At 38.8% G+C, this 11,951-nt stretch overlaps 1 protein-coding gene across 1 annotated transcript; it reads left to right on the top strand.

Annotated features, from left to right (window-relative positions):
- Positions 1 to 5,933: 5,933 nt before the first annotated feature.
- On the top strand, positions 5,934 to 11,839 carry paqr5b (progestin and adipoQ receptor family member Vb). Its single transcript, XM_061277157.1, has 8 exons — positions 5,934 to 6,092; positions 7,063 to 7,190; positions 7,755 to 7,960; positions 8,540 to 8,666; positions 8,962 to 9,006; positions 9,545 to 9,641; positions 10,285 to 10,429; positions 10,969 to 11,839. The coding sequence occupies exons 1-8, from the start codon at positions 6,039 to 6,041 to the stop codon at positions 11,220 to 11,222; spliced, it is 1,056 nt and encodes a 351-aa protein (XP_061133141.1). The 5' UTR covers positions 5,934 to 6,038; the 3' UTR covers positions 11,223 to 11,839.
- Positions 11,840 to 11,951: the final 112 nt, after the last annotated feature.

The following is an 11,951-nucleotide window of genomic DNA, read 5'->3' as shown; positions in this document are numbered from 1 at the left end:
GTTTGTGTCATTCCAGAGTGGTTCTATAGACTTCACAGTCCAAGCACAATGTGCAAATGCTAACATAAATAGATGTGTTTATACTCCAAGTAAAACTTTGTGCTTCAAAACTAGTTTTTTTTTTCCAACAAATTTAGAAGGAAGGAAAATAAAGGCATTTTCTTGAGCTCTGTGTCTGTTTTTAAGGCAAGAGAGGAGCATAACTGAATTACTTCTATCAACTGTATTAATGTTGACAAATATTCAAGATGAATAAATAAGATGGAGGAAAATTTCATTATTCAATATTCTACGCTCCTTTTCCGTCCCAATTGAATTACATATTACTGTCCGGTAAAATTGTGGCATAGTGGAGGTCTGCGTGGTTGTAGTTAAGCTTACCCTGAAGTTATTCTTCACTAGACCAAAAACCTTTTGTCAAAAGCTCATTACTGCCATGTAACAGGCTTCATTTTAACCCCAATTGATTTCAGACTGAAATCAGCAATCGGTTCCACAAAATCAAACTTGCATATACATTCAGGTTGAGCCGCCTCCACCATGGTAACACAACTCAAATCAGAAACCCCCTTAATTGATTATTATGCTAATTCTTCACATTTATGTTGTTAAAGTTTTGCCTGGTCTTAAGGATGCTTTTTAAGCATGAAATATATTAAGAGTGTGATCTACAATGCATTGTGTCAATGAAAAAGCAAACATGTATTTTGGCTTCTTAAAAACGGCATTTTCGTCCTACGTTCCTTCCTGTTGGTATTGGCAAAAAACAACAACAACATTGTGGCCTCCTCCATTGTTTAATTTGCCCATCGCTGCTTACATCAAAACAGCCATTGCAATACCATGAGCACGACTGATTCTGATCTGAAGGCATATTAAATTACCATGGCGGAACACAGTGGCTCAAATCTGATTGGATGAAAAATGCGACATCCAGACACAGCATTGAGAAGAGAAATGCTACAAAGTGAACAGAATAAACTGTTGCTAATAAATGAAAACAAAACAAATACTACTTCGGTGGTCATAGCTTCTGATTGTCAACCCTGGTGGTCCGCCACTGCTATAATGATCATAATTAAGCTCAATTACACCTGCACCCAGGCATGGCGATCTGTCAACATGGTCCATTTATCTTCATTGAGCCTAGGTAATTGTATTTGGAAAGCATTTAGCCTTCAGGGCTCACTGATCTTTTGCTATTTTAGCTTACTTCTGGTCAAGCTGCTTTGCATCACTCGTTCATTAATATTGAACTGTTTTGACTTTACAGCAAACAACATATTAAATGTCCTTAATGTCTAAATGAAGAGAGACAACCCAGATTAATATTTTATGCTAATTACCCTCTTTCCATGCAATGAGAAGTGCAGACACCACAGAGGGAATGCCCCTGCTTGTATTTTTCATTACCTTCTGGCATTTTTTGCTACATAATCATAATGTGTGTAGCACAGCAACACGTTCATCCATCTCCATGCTTTCTTTCAGCTGTAATGATATTACCATCCCTCTTGACTGTTGAGTGCAGCCTCCCTGTCCAATAATTATCATAAAGATGATAAGCTCAGTCTCTTCATGGCTCCTGTGCGAGCCTTCCTGTCGCCTCGGCTGCCATTCAGATGCCTTTGAGACGGCCTCTGGCTTTATGGTCCTCATAAATTCAACTACTTGATGAAATTAACACTCTCTTGAACCCTCCTCCACATTATTGACTTCCTGTACCTGTTTTGGGGAGTCTTCACGCAGTGGTTCTCAAATATTGTTACCCTGGGACCAGCATTCTCCCTTGTTGCATTGTCGTGATCCACTTTTATCGAGGCTAAGAACAATAAAGAACAAGTTTTGTTTAAAGATATCCTCAAACAACACCTGTATATTTTCATAGACTGTTTAAATGTGGTTGATCTACCATTGAAAGCATACCGCTTGCCATATTTATGATGTATGCGGGGATTTGGTATACTTATGTAGTGTAGCGATAAAAACAAAATAAGAATACATGTATTTTTTTATTAGCTGTCCACAACTCACCTGAAATGGATCCACAACCACATTTGGGTCCTAACCTACCACTTGAGAAGTCTTCAAGGACCGCCACTATGGTGGAAGCCGAGAGCGGAATGACCTTCTTCTCATTTTGTATGAACAGGCTACGTTCTGTATATTTTTTTTCTGAATATATTGAAAAGAACCTTTTGAGACACTCTTCGCATACACTTCTATGTTGAATAAAAAAATCCAATATTTGGCAAAATGTACAATAGTGTGCTTTGAATTGTGCAGTTACAATACATACTCTAAGTAGCCGGGTGGAGAGTATACCGCCTTTTTTTTTTGTGTGAAAACAAAGTGTGTACTGTGTTGAAGTGTAATCCACTTGTCAGCCCAAAATAGATAGTATACAATTTTCTCTAGGCCAGTGACATCATGGTCTCACTACAACCCAATTACCAGTTGTACCCAAGTCTCTACTTTGATTTAATGTTAAGACAAAGGAAGCAACATCAGCTACTATAAATGCCTCTTGAATTGTCCTCCATAAATCCAAGTTATTGAGGCTTGAGCATGGATGTGTGAACCTATCTATGATTTCTGCAACATAGGTTGAACTTGTGATCACAGAATTGTCAAAAAGGTGTTTTTTTCCTCAATTCTTCTGTAGTCTATATTTATCTTTTAACTTGACCAACATTTCGTATTGACTCGTTTTTGCATAAAGTGTACAGTGGTGTGGGTGCCATATTATGTTTCATGTTTTCATTTCCTTATGACTTTGCATTATCAGACTTATATGTCTTTCTGAATAACTTCACCAGAACCGTATCTAAGTTAGACCACAATGAGAAAAACAAATGTTTGTTTCGTTTGTAACATTTATTAAGTAACGTCAATTTGTATTATGTCTACTGCCAAGAATTCTCCAGATTGAGTCAAAAACAAGAATGGTTGAAAGTCAGCAAAGAAAAAGAAGTGCCTGTAGTGAAACTCTATTAATAATGTATCAAAAGCCTGCTGTGCATACCACTCATTTGGATACACATATGCCGGCAACAGAAACTCCAGGGACACCAATCGACAGCAACATTCGAATAGACATCTGTTACTTTTTGTCTCACATATGCCATCATTACAAATGGAAAATGTGTAGACATACACAGTTAATTACTATTTTTGTGGAGTAATTAAAAGGGAGGAAGCAGTAAATCATCTATTTTTATTTTCAATGCAGACATTTCATGTACAAAGTACTCCACTAGGGAATGAGTGAGTCATCATATCAGATATTTTTTTTTTCCTCCATTGGTTCAGCTCTTTTATTGAAACACATTTCAAATGACACCAATAATTCCCACAACAGAATGTAATTTCTCATTGATTTGATCAATTTACAAATGTCTGTGGATCCCTCAAGTGCCTCGGTGCATCTGTATAAATAGTTACGATATGTACAAGTAGCCTCAAGGTAGTTATCCCTCATCTAGTACATTTTTCAAATAAATAAATTTTGGTCATCTAGTATCAGTTCATTCTTTGTCTAATGGTTGTTCTCTCTAAATGTACAATATTTTATTCAATTGTCAAAATTAGTCAAGGATGGGAATTTAGTTTGGCTCACTATGGTGCTCAAGACAACTCGTACTGTGTCCACATTGTATTCTATTTGATTCTTAACATTTGCATTAATATGAACTTGACAGCGGCCTACTTTTAATAACACATGACAATAATTCTCTTACATGCACATGACTTGACTTGTCTTAATCCTTTATTATTCTTGATCCAAAATAATAGGTTAAGGTTTTCATGCAAGCACCAACCAGTTAGTTTCATGTCATGTTCTTATTGCTTTTGCAGCTGTAACAAAAATGTTTCAAGCTTGCCATGTGAGGCTCTTGGCATACTGTCAAAAAGATGCAACATTTGACCTTTTCTTCAATAACATCCATCCGTCTACTGAGCCTGTTGATGTCTCAACGAGAGGCGGTATACTGTATACCGTTGACAAGCGCAAGGAAAACATGTAAACATCACACGGGAAGGTCCGAGCCGAGATTCGAACCTAAACCTCAGAACAGTGACACAGACGTCACGTGCAGTAAGTACACGGCTGCGCTCGTCTGCATTCCATCCATCCATCCATTTTCTGTACCGCTTAGTCCCCACTGGGGTCGCGGGCGTGCTGGAGCCTATCCCAGCCGTCATCGGGCAGTAGGCGGGGGACACCCTGAACCGGTTGCCAGCCAATCGCAGGGCACACAGAGACAAACAACCATTTGCACTCGCACTCACACCTAGGGACAATTTGGAGTGTTCAATCGGCCTACCAAGCATGTCTTTGGGATGTGGGAGGAAACCGGAGTGCCCGGAGAAAACCCACGCGGGCCCGGGGAGAACATGCAAACTCCACACAGGGAGGGCCGGAGGTGGAATCGAACCCTCTTTGAATGCTCTTATAGTAATGAATGACGAAAATTCCCCTCGGCACACATTAGACATCCATCCTTTATCTGAATCGCTCATCAATGAAGATTAACATCAGAGTCATAAATATGTTTCCGCCCCTTTAGCGTTTCTCTTGAAAACACTGACATCTTGTGGTCATATGACTATTGCCTACTGTTGTCATGGTGACCCTGGAGCTCACATAATTTTCCCATCCATCTGTCCGTCCTTCCATACGTCCGTCCTTCCATCCATCCATCCGTCCATCCATCCATCCATCCATCCATCCATCCATCCATCCATCCATCCATCCACCCATCCATCCATCCATCCATCCATCCACTAGGCCACAGGTGTCAAACTCAAGGCCCGGGGGCCAGATACGACCCACCACATCATTTTATGTGGCCCACGAAGACAAATTGTGCATCAAATTCGTGTGTCATGACTAGAATTGCAAATTGTCTTCACTTTTAATAATATCTATTTTTTAAATGTTTGACCAGTTTTTACTCGTCTGATTTGAAAACTAATTATTTGTCAGTTTGTTTTGTAGCTTTTACTGTATGTAATATGAGGTGCTCATACATTTATTTGGGTTGACAGTCATAATGACCCTCCGAAAGAAGCTATGACTACAATGCGGCCCGCCAAAAAAAAAGTTCGACACCACTGCACTAGGCCCTTAGGTACTTTTACTAGGGTCCCAGCTGGGTGAGTGGAGCCTATGCTATCCCACCTGACTTTAAGCGAGAGCCCCTATTGGTCCCTATGGCCAATTCTGCCAGGGAACATGGTTAGGTATCCTCGCAGAAATCACTTGTTGATGGTAATATAAAGTGCATGGCTGAGGTAGTAAGGCCTCAAATACAAATGAATCTGCCATTATCCATTCTCTGTTTTTGTTCTTGTTGTTGTATGTCTTCAACTTTCTTTCTTTGACCTTTTTTTTAATCCCTTTGAGATGCTCTCCTTCAGGAGTACAGGTAATGCATCTCTTGGTATACAAACATGCTGTGTTGCCCTGGTGTTATTTCCCCTGAGCGAGAGAGAGCAGAAAAGATGCTTGGCAATAGTGCTCAAATTAGATCTTAACAGTACATTGTTGTGTTTGTTAGTAGTGTCAACAAAAATAATGCTGCACAATACCTTAGCAGCCAGCACAATATGGCTTGAAGTTTGAATATGTAGCATCTCGTTATAATATAGTGTTAGTAGTCATGTGTCTTTACCTAAATACTACAGTAGTAAGGTCTTGAATAAATTTCCCATTAACGTTGGGGATAAAACATTAAATTGGCTACTAAGTTTGACCCAAGCAAGATCTACATGTCCTTTCTGACTTCGGCAGAATCACAAAACACCAAGTGTGTAGTATGAATGAAGATTGAGGGAGGAGGACGTCGAGGAGGGAGTGGCACAGGTATACTGGATATTCTCGCTGGGTTTGAAGGGAGGGGGGGGGGGGGGGGGCATGGAATCTACTGGGACGGCATGGCAGCACAACGCTTATAAAGACACCAGGGCACACCCCGACGGCAGCCTCAAATCAGATCACTCACAGACAGCATAGCAGCACTTTGAGGTTAAACATGCTCAGCCTCATCAAATTGCCAAGAGTCGTCACCGTCAATCAAGTGCCCAAAGTAAGTTTGCTGTACCTTTAACGGAAACATACGGTATTCTTAATTAAGTGGGTGGGAAACTTCAAAGTAACTGTCCAAAGAAGCAATGTTTACATTTGTGCTACGTTTGTACTTCAAACATGATTTATTTCACATCAATGTATGACAAAACTCAATAGAAACTTAGAGCAATGGGACAAGAACTCAAACTTGTGCCATGATTTACTGCACTTGCGTTGGGAGTGAAAAGTTCTGTGAGAATTATTTTTAATTCAGTGCATTTTCATTGTTTTCTTAAATGTAACAAACAATATCTTGTATAATGCTGCAAGGCAATATCATGCCAAAAGAGAGTTACGTCTCAAGTAAATAAATGATATTTAAAATGACTTTTTTTTACTTTTTTGTAATTCATCAATTTTTTTTTTAATCGTACATGGCGACCAGTCCAGAGGGTGTCTCGTCTCTTGCCTGAACACAACCGAGATATAGTCCAGCTCACTCGCAACGATAATGCTTTGAAAATGGATGGCTATCATAATTATTAATTGGTTTCGGGGCCTCAGATAAATGTATAGGCTAGAGACCAGGGCCGTATGAATCTCCCCCAAATAGCCATTAAAATATACTGTACTTTTTCCCCCCCAATTTCTTTTTTTTTTTTTTTTTACAAAATACTATAAGATACTGATCTAACTTCAGAAATTTAAAGCAATACATCAATACATTTTGTTGAATTAGTTATCCGCTGTTCTTGTTAACTGATTGATTAACTATTAAGTCAAATACAGTATTTTACAATTATTAGGAAAAACAACAAGTTGTAATATAACAGTGAAATTTCAAACAGAAACTCATCACAGGGTATTGTTGTATTTTGTAGGCCTTTTTACTATCGCGATAAAACATCGCCTAATGTCGTGCACATCTCAACCTGTACATTTTCCTATGACAGAGAATTTATTTTTTTTTTGCTTATTTTCTTCTTGAGGTTTTCCATGAGGACAGCATTATCTCTGGCTACCGCTACCATGGTAGCTCAGCCACTGACTGCATCTTAAGCCTCTTTCAGCTGACCAATGAGACCCTTAACATCTGGACCCATTTTTTGCCCACCTGGTAAGCACCTGCATCATCTTGCCGTCACGTTCCTGCGCTCATTGTTTGTTTGACATGGTCTTACACACAGTTTACTATTGGGTTGTTGAAACAATTTTTGTTTGCCTAATATCATGCAAATAATATTTTTAAAAGGCTGTCACAATCATTTAAGACTGATCCAAATGCGATTTTTGTATATCTTTTTTATGTTGTGCTTCCTAGCAACTGTGTTTCCTCGACCTGTAGCAGTCTCACAAATGTTCCTTGGCAACACATCGCCAGCCTTGAGTTTAACAATGGACACTAGTAGAATAGGAATTATTCTACGTCATTGTACAAGCAAGATCAAAATATTAAAAGCATTATTCAACAATATATTCAGGGGACAAAATATTTTATATATCTATATTGATGCACCCAAATTTCTCATGATTGAAGAACATGGAATGCATAGCTTTCCCCATAACTTGATGCTTCCTGATTTTGATTGCCGGTATATTGTAAGCGCTGTTTTTCCTACAATGTTGCATTTAATTTTTTTGCGTCCGTAGCGCCCCTTGACCCATTTGTTCCTCTTTGTAGGTACTTTCTATGGAAACTAGTAAGCGTGGTGCTCACCCAAACTGCATGGCAGCATCCCTTCACCTGGCCTCTGGTGGTCTTAATCATTTCCAGTTGCATATATCCACTTGCATCAAGCTGCGCTCACACCTTCAACAGCATGTCAGCACGGGTGCGACATATGTGCTTTTATATTGATTATGGAGCCCTAAGTCTCTACAGCATGGGTGAGTGTCATACGTGTCCTTACTGCAATACACTCATAAGCCAAAGAAAGAGCTCTTGCATGGATGCAATGTAGTTGTACATCACTATCAACCATATTGTAAATCATGAATGGTATCGTTTTCCCACAAAAATATGAGATAATGCAAGTCAATTTTTTATCTACGCTAGCATGTGCAGCCAGTAAATTTGCTGAACTTTAAAAAAAATATTCTCGATTTTTTTTTGGTGACAAACTCCTGCTTCACACTTCAGGGCATTTAGTAGTAATATAGAAAAAAATATGTTTGTTGGATCAATTCCTCTCAAGTCCGAGTCCAAACATTTGAAAAGGCAAAATTTCTGCTCTGTATTAAATTTTGCGGTTGATCATATGTTTTGGTCGTTCACTGTTTAAACATTATTGGACTAGTTTTATGGTTAGTTAACAAAAGTAAGCAAAGCATTTTCTTTTCACCTTATGTGCAAGACATGGTCTCATGTACATCGGTGGAAAATTACATAATAGAAAAAGCTCACCTCAATATAAATCTACAAACTGTTAAAAGTCAAATTTCTAAAACAAATATGTTGAAATCCAGGTACTGCAATCACGTATTCAGCTTACGTGTTCCCAGACAAGTGGGTAAACAGCATCTTCCACCAATATTTCGTCCCCATTGCTCTGCTTAACGCCATCATATGCACCAGCCTGGCCTGCTACTCCAGGTATGGTGAGAACTTTATCTCTTGGTAGAAGTATGTCATGCTCGTCAACACACCAGCTATCATCTTGTGAATTATGTGACAGCTACGCCTTAACTATGCAGACAAATATACAATATTTAAAATGATTCCATTGCATTCGCATCCAAGATCGGGCTGTAATATTGTCTGTGTGTGTTTGATTGATTGCCAATGTAAATCTTTACACCGAGTTACTAAACACATTTGGGCTGTAGGTAGGAGATGATATATATGTAACCGCCTCACTGTTTTTCATGCCCATCTGCCATCTTGCCAGGCTTGGATTGCCATTTCTTCATTATAATCACGAGGTTGTAAAGAGGTAAACATCTTTCACTTGTATTATTGAAATGGGTCTGAAATGATGTTAGTTGTACACCCCTGTGTGATTCTGCTTTTGCTATTCACCTTCAGATAATCTTTCTAGCAGTGGCATTTTGATCTTGTGGTGTCTTGTTAATGTCACTAGAGAGAGCAACCACAAACAGCGACTTACTGCATTTGTAGTTTCAGCTGGAAGTAGGTGGAACAATGAATAGAAGCAAAACTTGTTTTACAGAAACCTCATTTTGATTAAGTCAATTATTCTTGCATTCTCCCATTTGAATGTAAAAAGAAGTAGAGTAGAAAAAAAATTAGGCGGGTGGGTGAAAGTTCTGTTGGGGAAGCTGTTATCAATAGTATCCTTTCAAACATCCATCCGTCCATCCATTTTCTGAACCGCTAAGTCCCCACGGGGCTCATCTCCCGTTTTTATGCGTTATTGTCTCTGTTAGTTGCCAGTCAATGCACGTATAAAAATAAATGCCAAATGCAAGGAGCTTGAATATTTGAGCATGATTTATTTTCATTTATTTCAGATTCTCTGAATGCCAGCCTCCAAGGTTCAGCAAAGTGCTCCGTCTTGTTGCTTTTGTCTACCCTTACCTGTTTGACAGCATTCCTGTCTTCTACAGGGTAGGGCCACACTTGTCTCCGAAATAGGACAAAAACAAAAAACAAGTTGTCCCCATGCGCATGCAATTCTTGAATTTCTACTCATTGCCCCATTGTCAGCTCATTGTCAGTAGGTTTCATCAACACACCACAGCTACAATATCAGCGGATGTGGAGAAAGTCTAGCTGGGGTGTCAAACTCTTTTTTTTCGCGGGCCGCATTGTAGTCATAGCTTCTTTTGGAGGGCCATTATGACTGTCAACCCAAATAAATGTATGAGCTCCTCATATTATATACAGTAAAAGCTACAAAACAAATTGACAAATAACTTGTTTTCAAATCAGACGAGTAAAAACTGGTCAAATATTTAAAAATATATATATATTAAAAGTGAAGACAATTTCCAATTCTAGTAATGACACGAGTTTTATGCACAATTTGTCTTCGCGGGCCACATAAAATGATGTGGCGGGCCATATCTGGCCCCCGGGCCTTGAGTTTGACATTGTTGTCTAGAGAGACAGAGAGCAAAATTGACATCAAGCTGGTTTTGGTTCAGGTACTGAAGTACAAAACATTGATTAATATGATAGAAAGACTAAAGGATACATTTCTTGAAAAAGTGTTTCCAGCTGCTAAAGCTGCAATGTTTATCTTTTCCAGCTGTTCCTATGTGAAGGGGAAGGCTGCACTGATAACAAAGCCAATGTCTTCCACTTTACCCACATTGCACTGGCTTTCCTCACTGGCTTCCTGTTTGCAACACATTTACCCGAGCGCCTGGCACCTGGCAGCTTCGACTATATTGGTAAGACAAATGTAAGATCGGCCCGCAAAGCAAACTGTTTTATTCTTGGGTCAGACAGACTTAAGAATTGTAATAATAATATTAATAATAATAATAATAATAATAATAATAATGATATATTATTTTATATGATCTATTTATTTGGTGTTATGAATTAAGAGTCAGGTTCAGCATCAGAAGGAGTTTTTTTCTGAAATCTCATAACTATGAATTACAACGCGTTGGACAAATTTAAAACCATCCGTACTCGCACTCATATCTAGGGGCAATTTGGAGTGTTCAATTGGCCTACCAAGCATGTTTTTGGGATGTGGGAGGAAACCGCAGTGCCTGGAGAAAACCCACACGGGCACAGGGAAAACATGCAAACTCCACACAGGCAGGGCCGGAGGAGGAATACATTTAAAACCAAAAAATGAAGAAATCTCAAAAACCTATGATTGAAAAAAATATGTTTTTGAATCAGCGTCAAAAATGTTCGTGAAAGATGTTCTTGGTCATCTGGCATTATGAACATTGTGTCATAACTCTGTCTGCAGGTCACAGTCATCAACTTTTCCACGTCTTTGGCATCCTTGCCACCCACTTCCAGATGATGGCCGTTGAGCAAGACATGGTATTGCGACGTTCCTGGCTTCTGAACCACTCCCTACCCATCACCTTTGCAAACTCACTGGGTCTAACAGTACTTTGCCTACTGGTCAATCTGATTATCCTCCTCCTCTTTAGCTTAACCCTCTCAGCATCAGTTGGTCAGCAAAAAACATATGAGAGCCAGTTAAAAGCAGATTGATACTTGTGTTATGGCTACATCACTGCAGAACTCCAAGCTGGTCTTTGGATAAACCAACATTTGTTATTGTGTACAGTATATAACGTGTTTTTATTGGAAGCTGTCTATGTGAATGAAAATATGCCATCTGCACTGAGAGCATAGTTAGCCTTCATATCACTGTAATGACTGCTGTTGGATGTGATGCAAATTGGCGATCTGACTAAAATACAATGGGAATAACTTTTCTAACATTTGTGTAACAATGTTTCTTAAACCCAATGTACATCACTGTGATGACTGCTGTTGGATGTGATGCAAATTTATGAATGTTTCCTCAAACCCAATGAACATTTACGCTACTAATGCTGCAACATAGCTCGATTACATACCAAAATCCAGTGAAACAATCAAATATATTTGATGTCCCTGAATTCTAAGATAGCTGCAGATGGGAACAATGAAGAGCTTGAAGGGAACAAAAAATGAAAATACAACTGGAATACAATGTCTTTTTTTGTTTTTTACAGCATTAAAAATCGCCATTTTCATCTAAATAGTTCTTCATACAACTTCTGACATTTTACACTGATCATTTTGAAAATGTATTTATTCCAAATTAAAGCCTATTTATACAACGTGTCGTGATTCTTTAAAAATGAATACACCATAATATGGTTAACTGGTGACTTGAACTGTAACTTTCTCTCAGAAAACAGTTTGTGCTTGATTATCTGCTCCACTCCACAG

This window comes from Syngnathus typhle, linkage group LG4 (genome assembly GCF_033458585.1).
Source record: "Syngnathus typhle isolate RoL2023-S1 ecotype Sweden linkage group LG4, RoL_Styp_1.0, whole genome shotgun sequence".
Lineage (NCBI taxonomy): Eukaryota > Metazoa > Chordata > Actinopteri > Syngnathiformes > Syngnathidae > Syngnathus > Syngnathus typhle.
The sequence above is the reverse complement of the archived record's forward strand: the minus strand, read 5'-3'. Positions and strand labels throughout refer to the sequence as shown.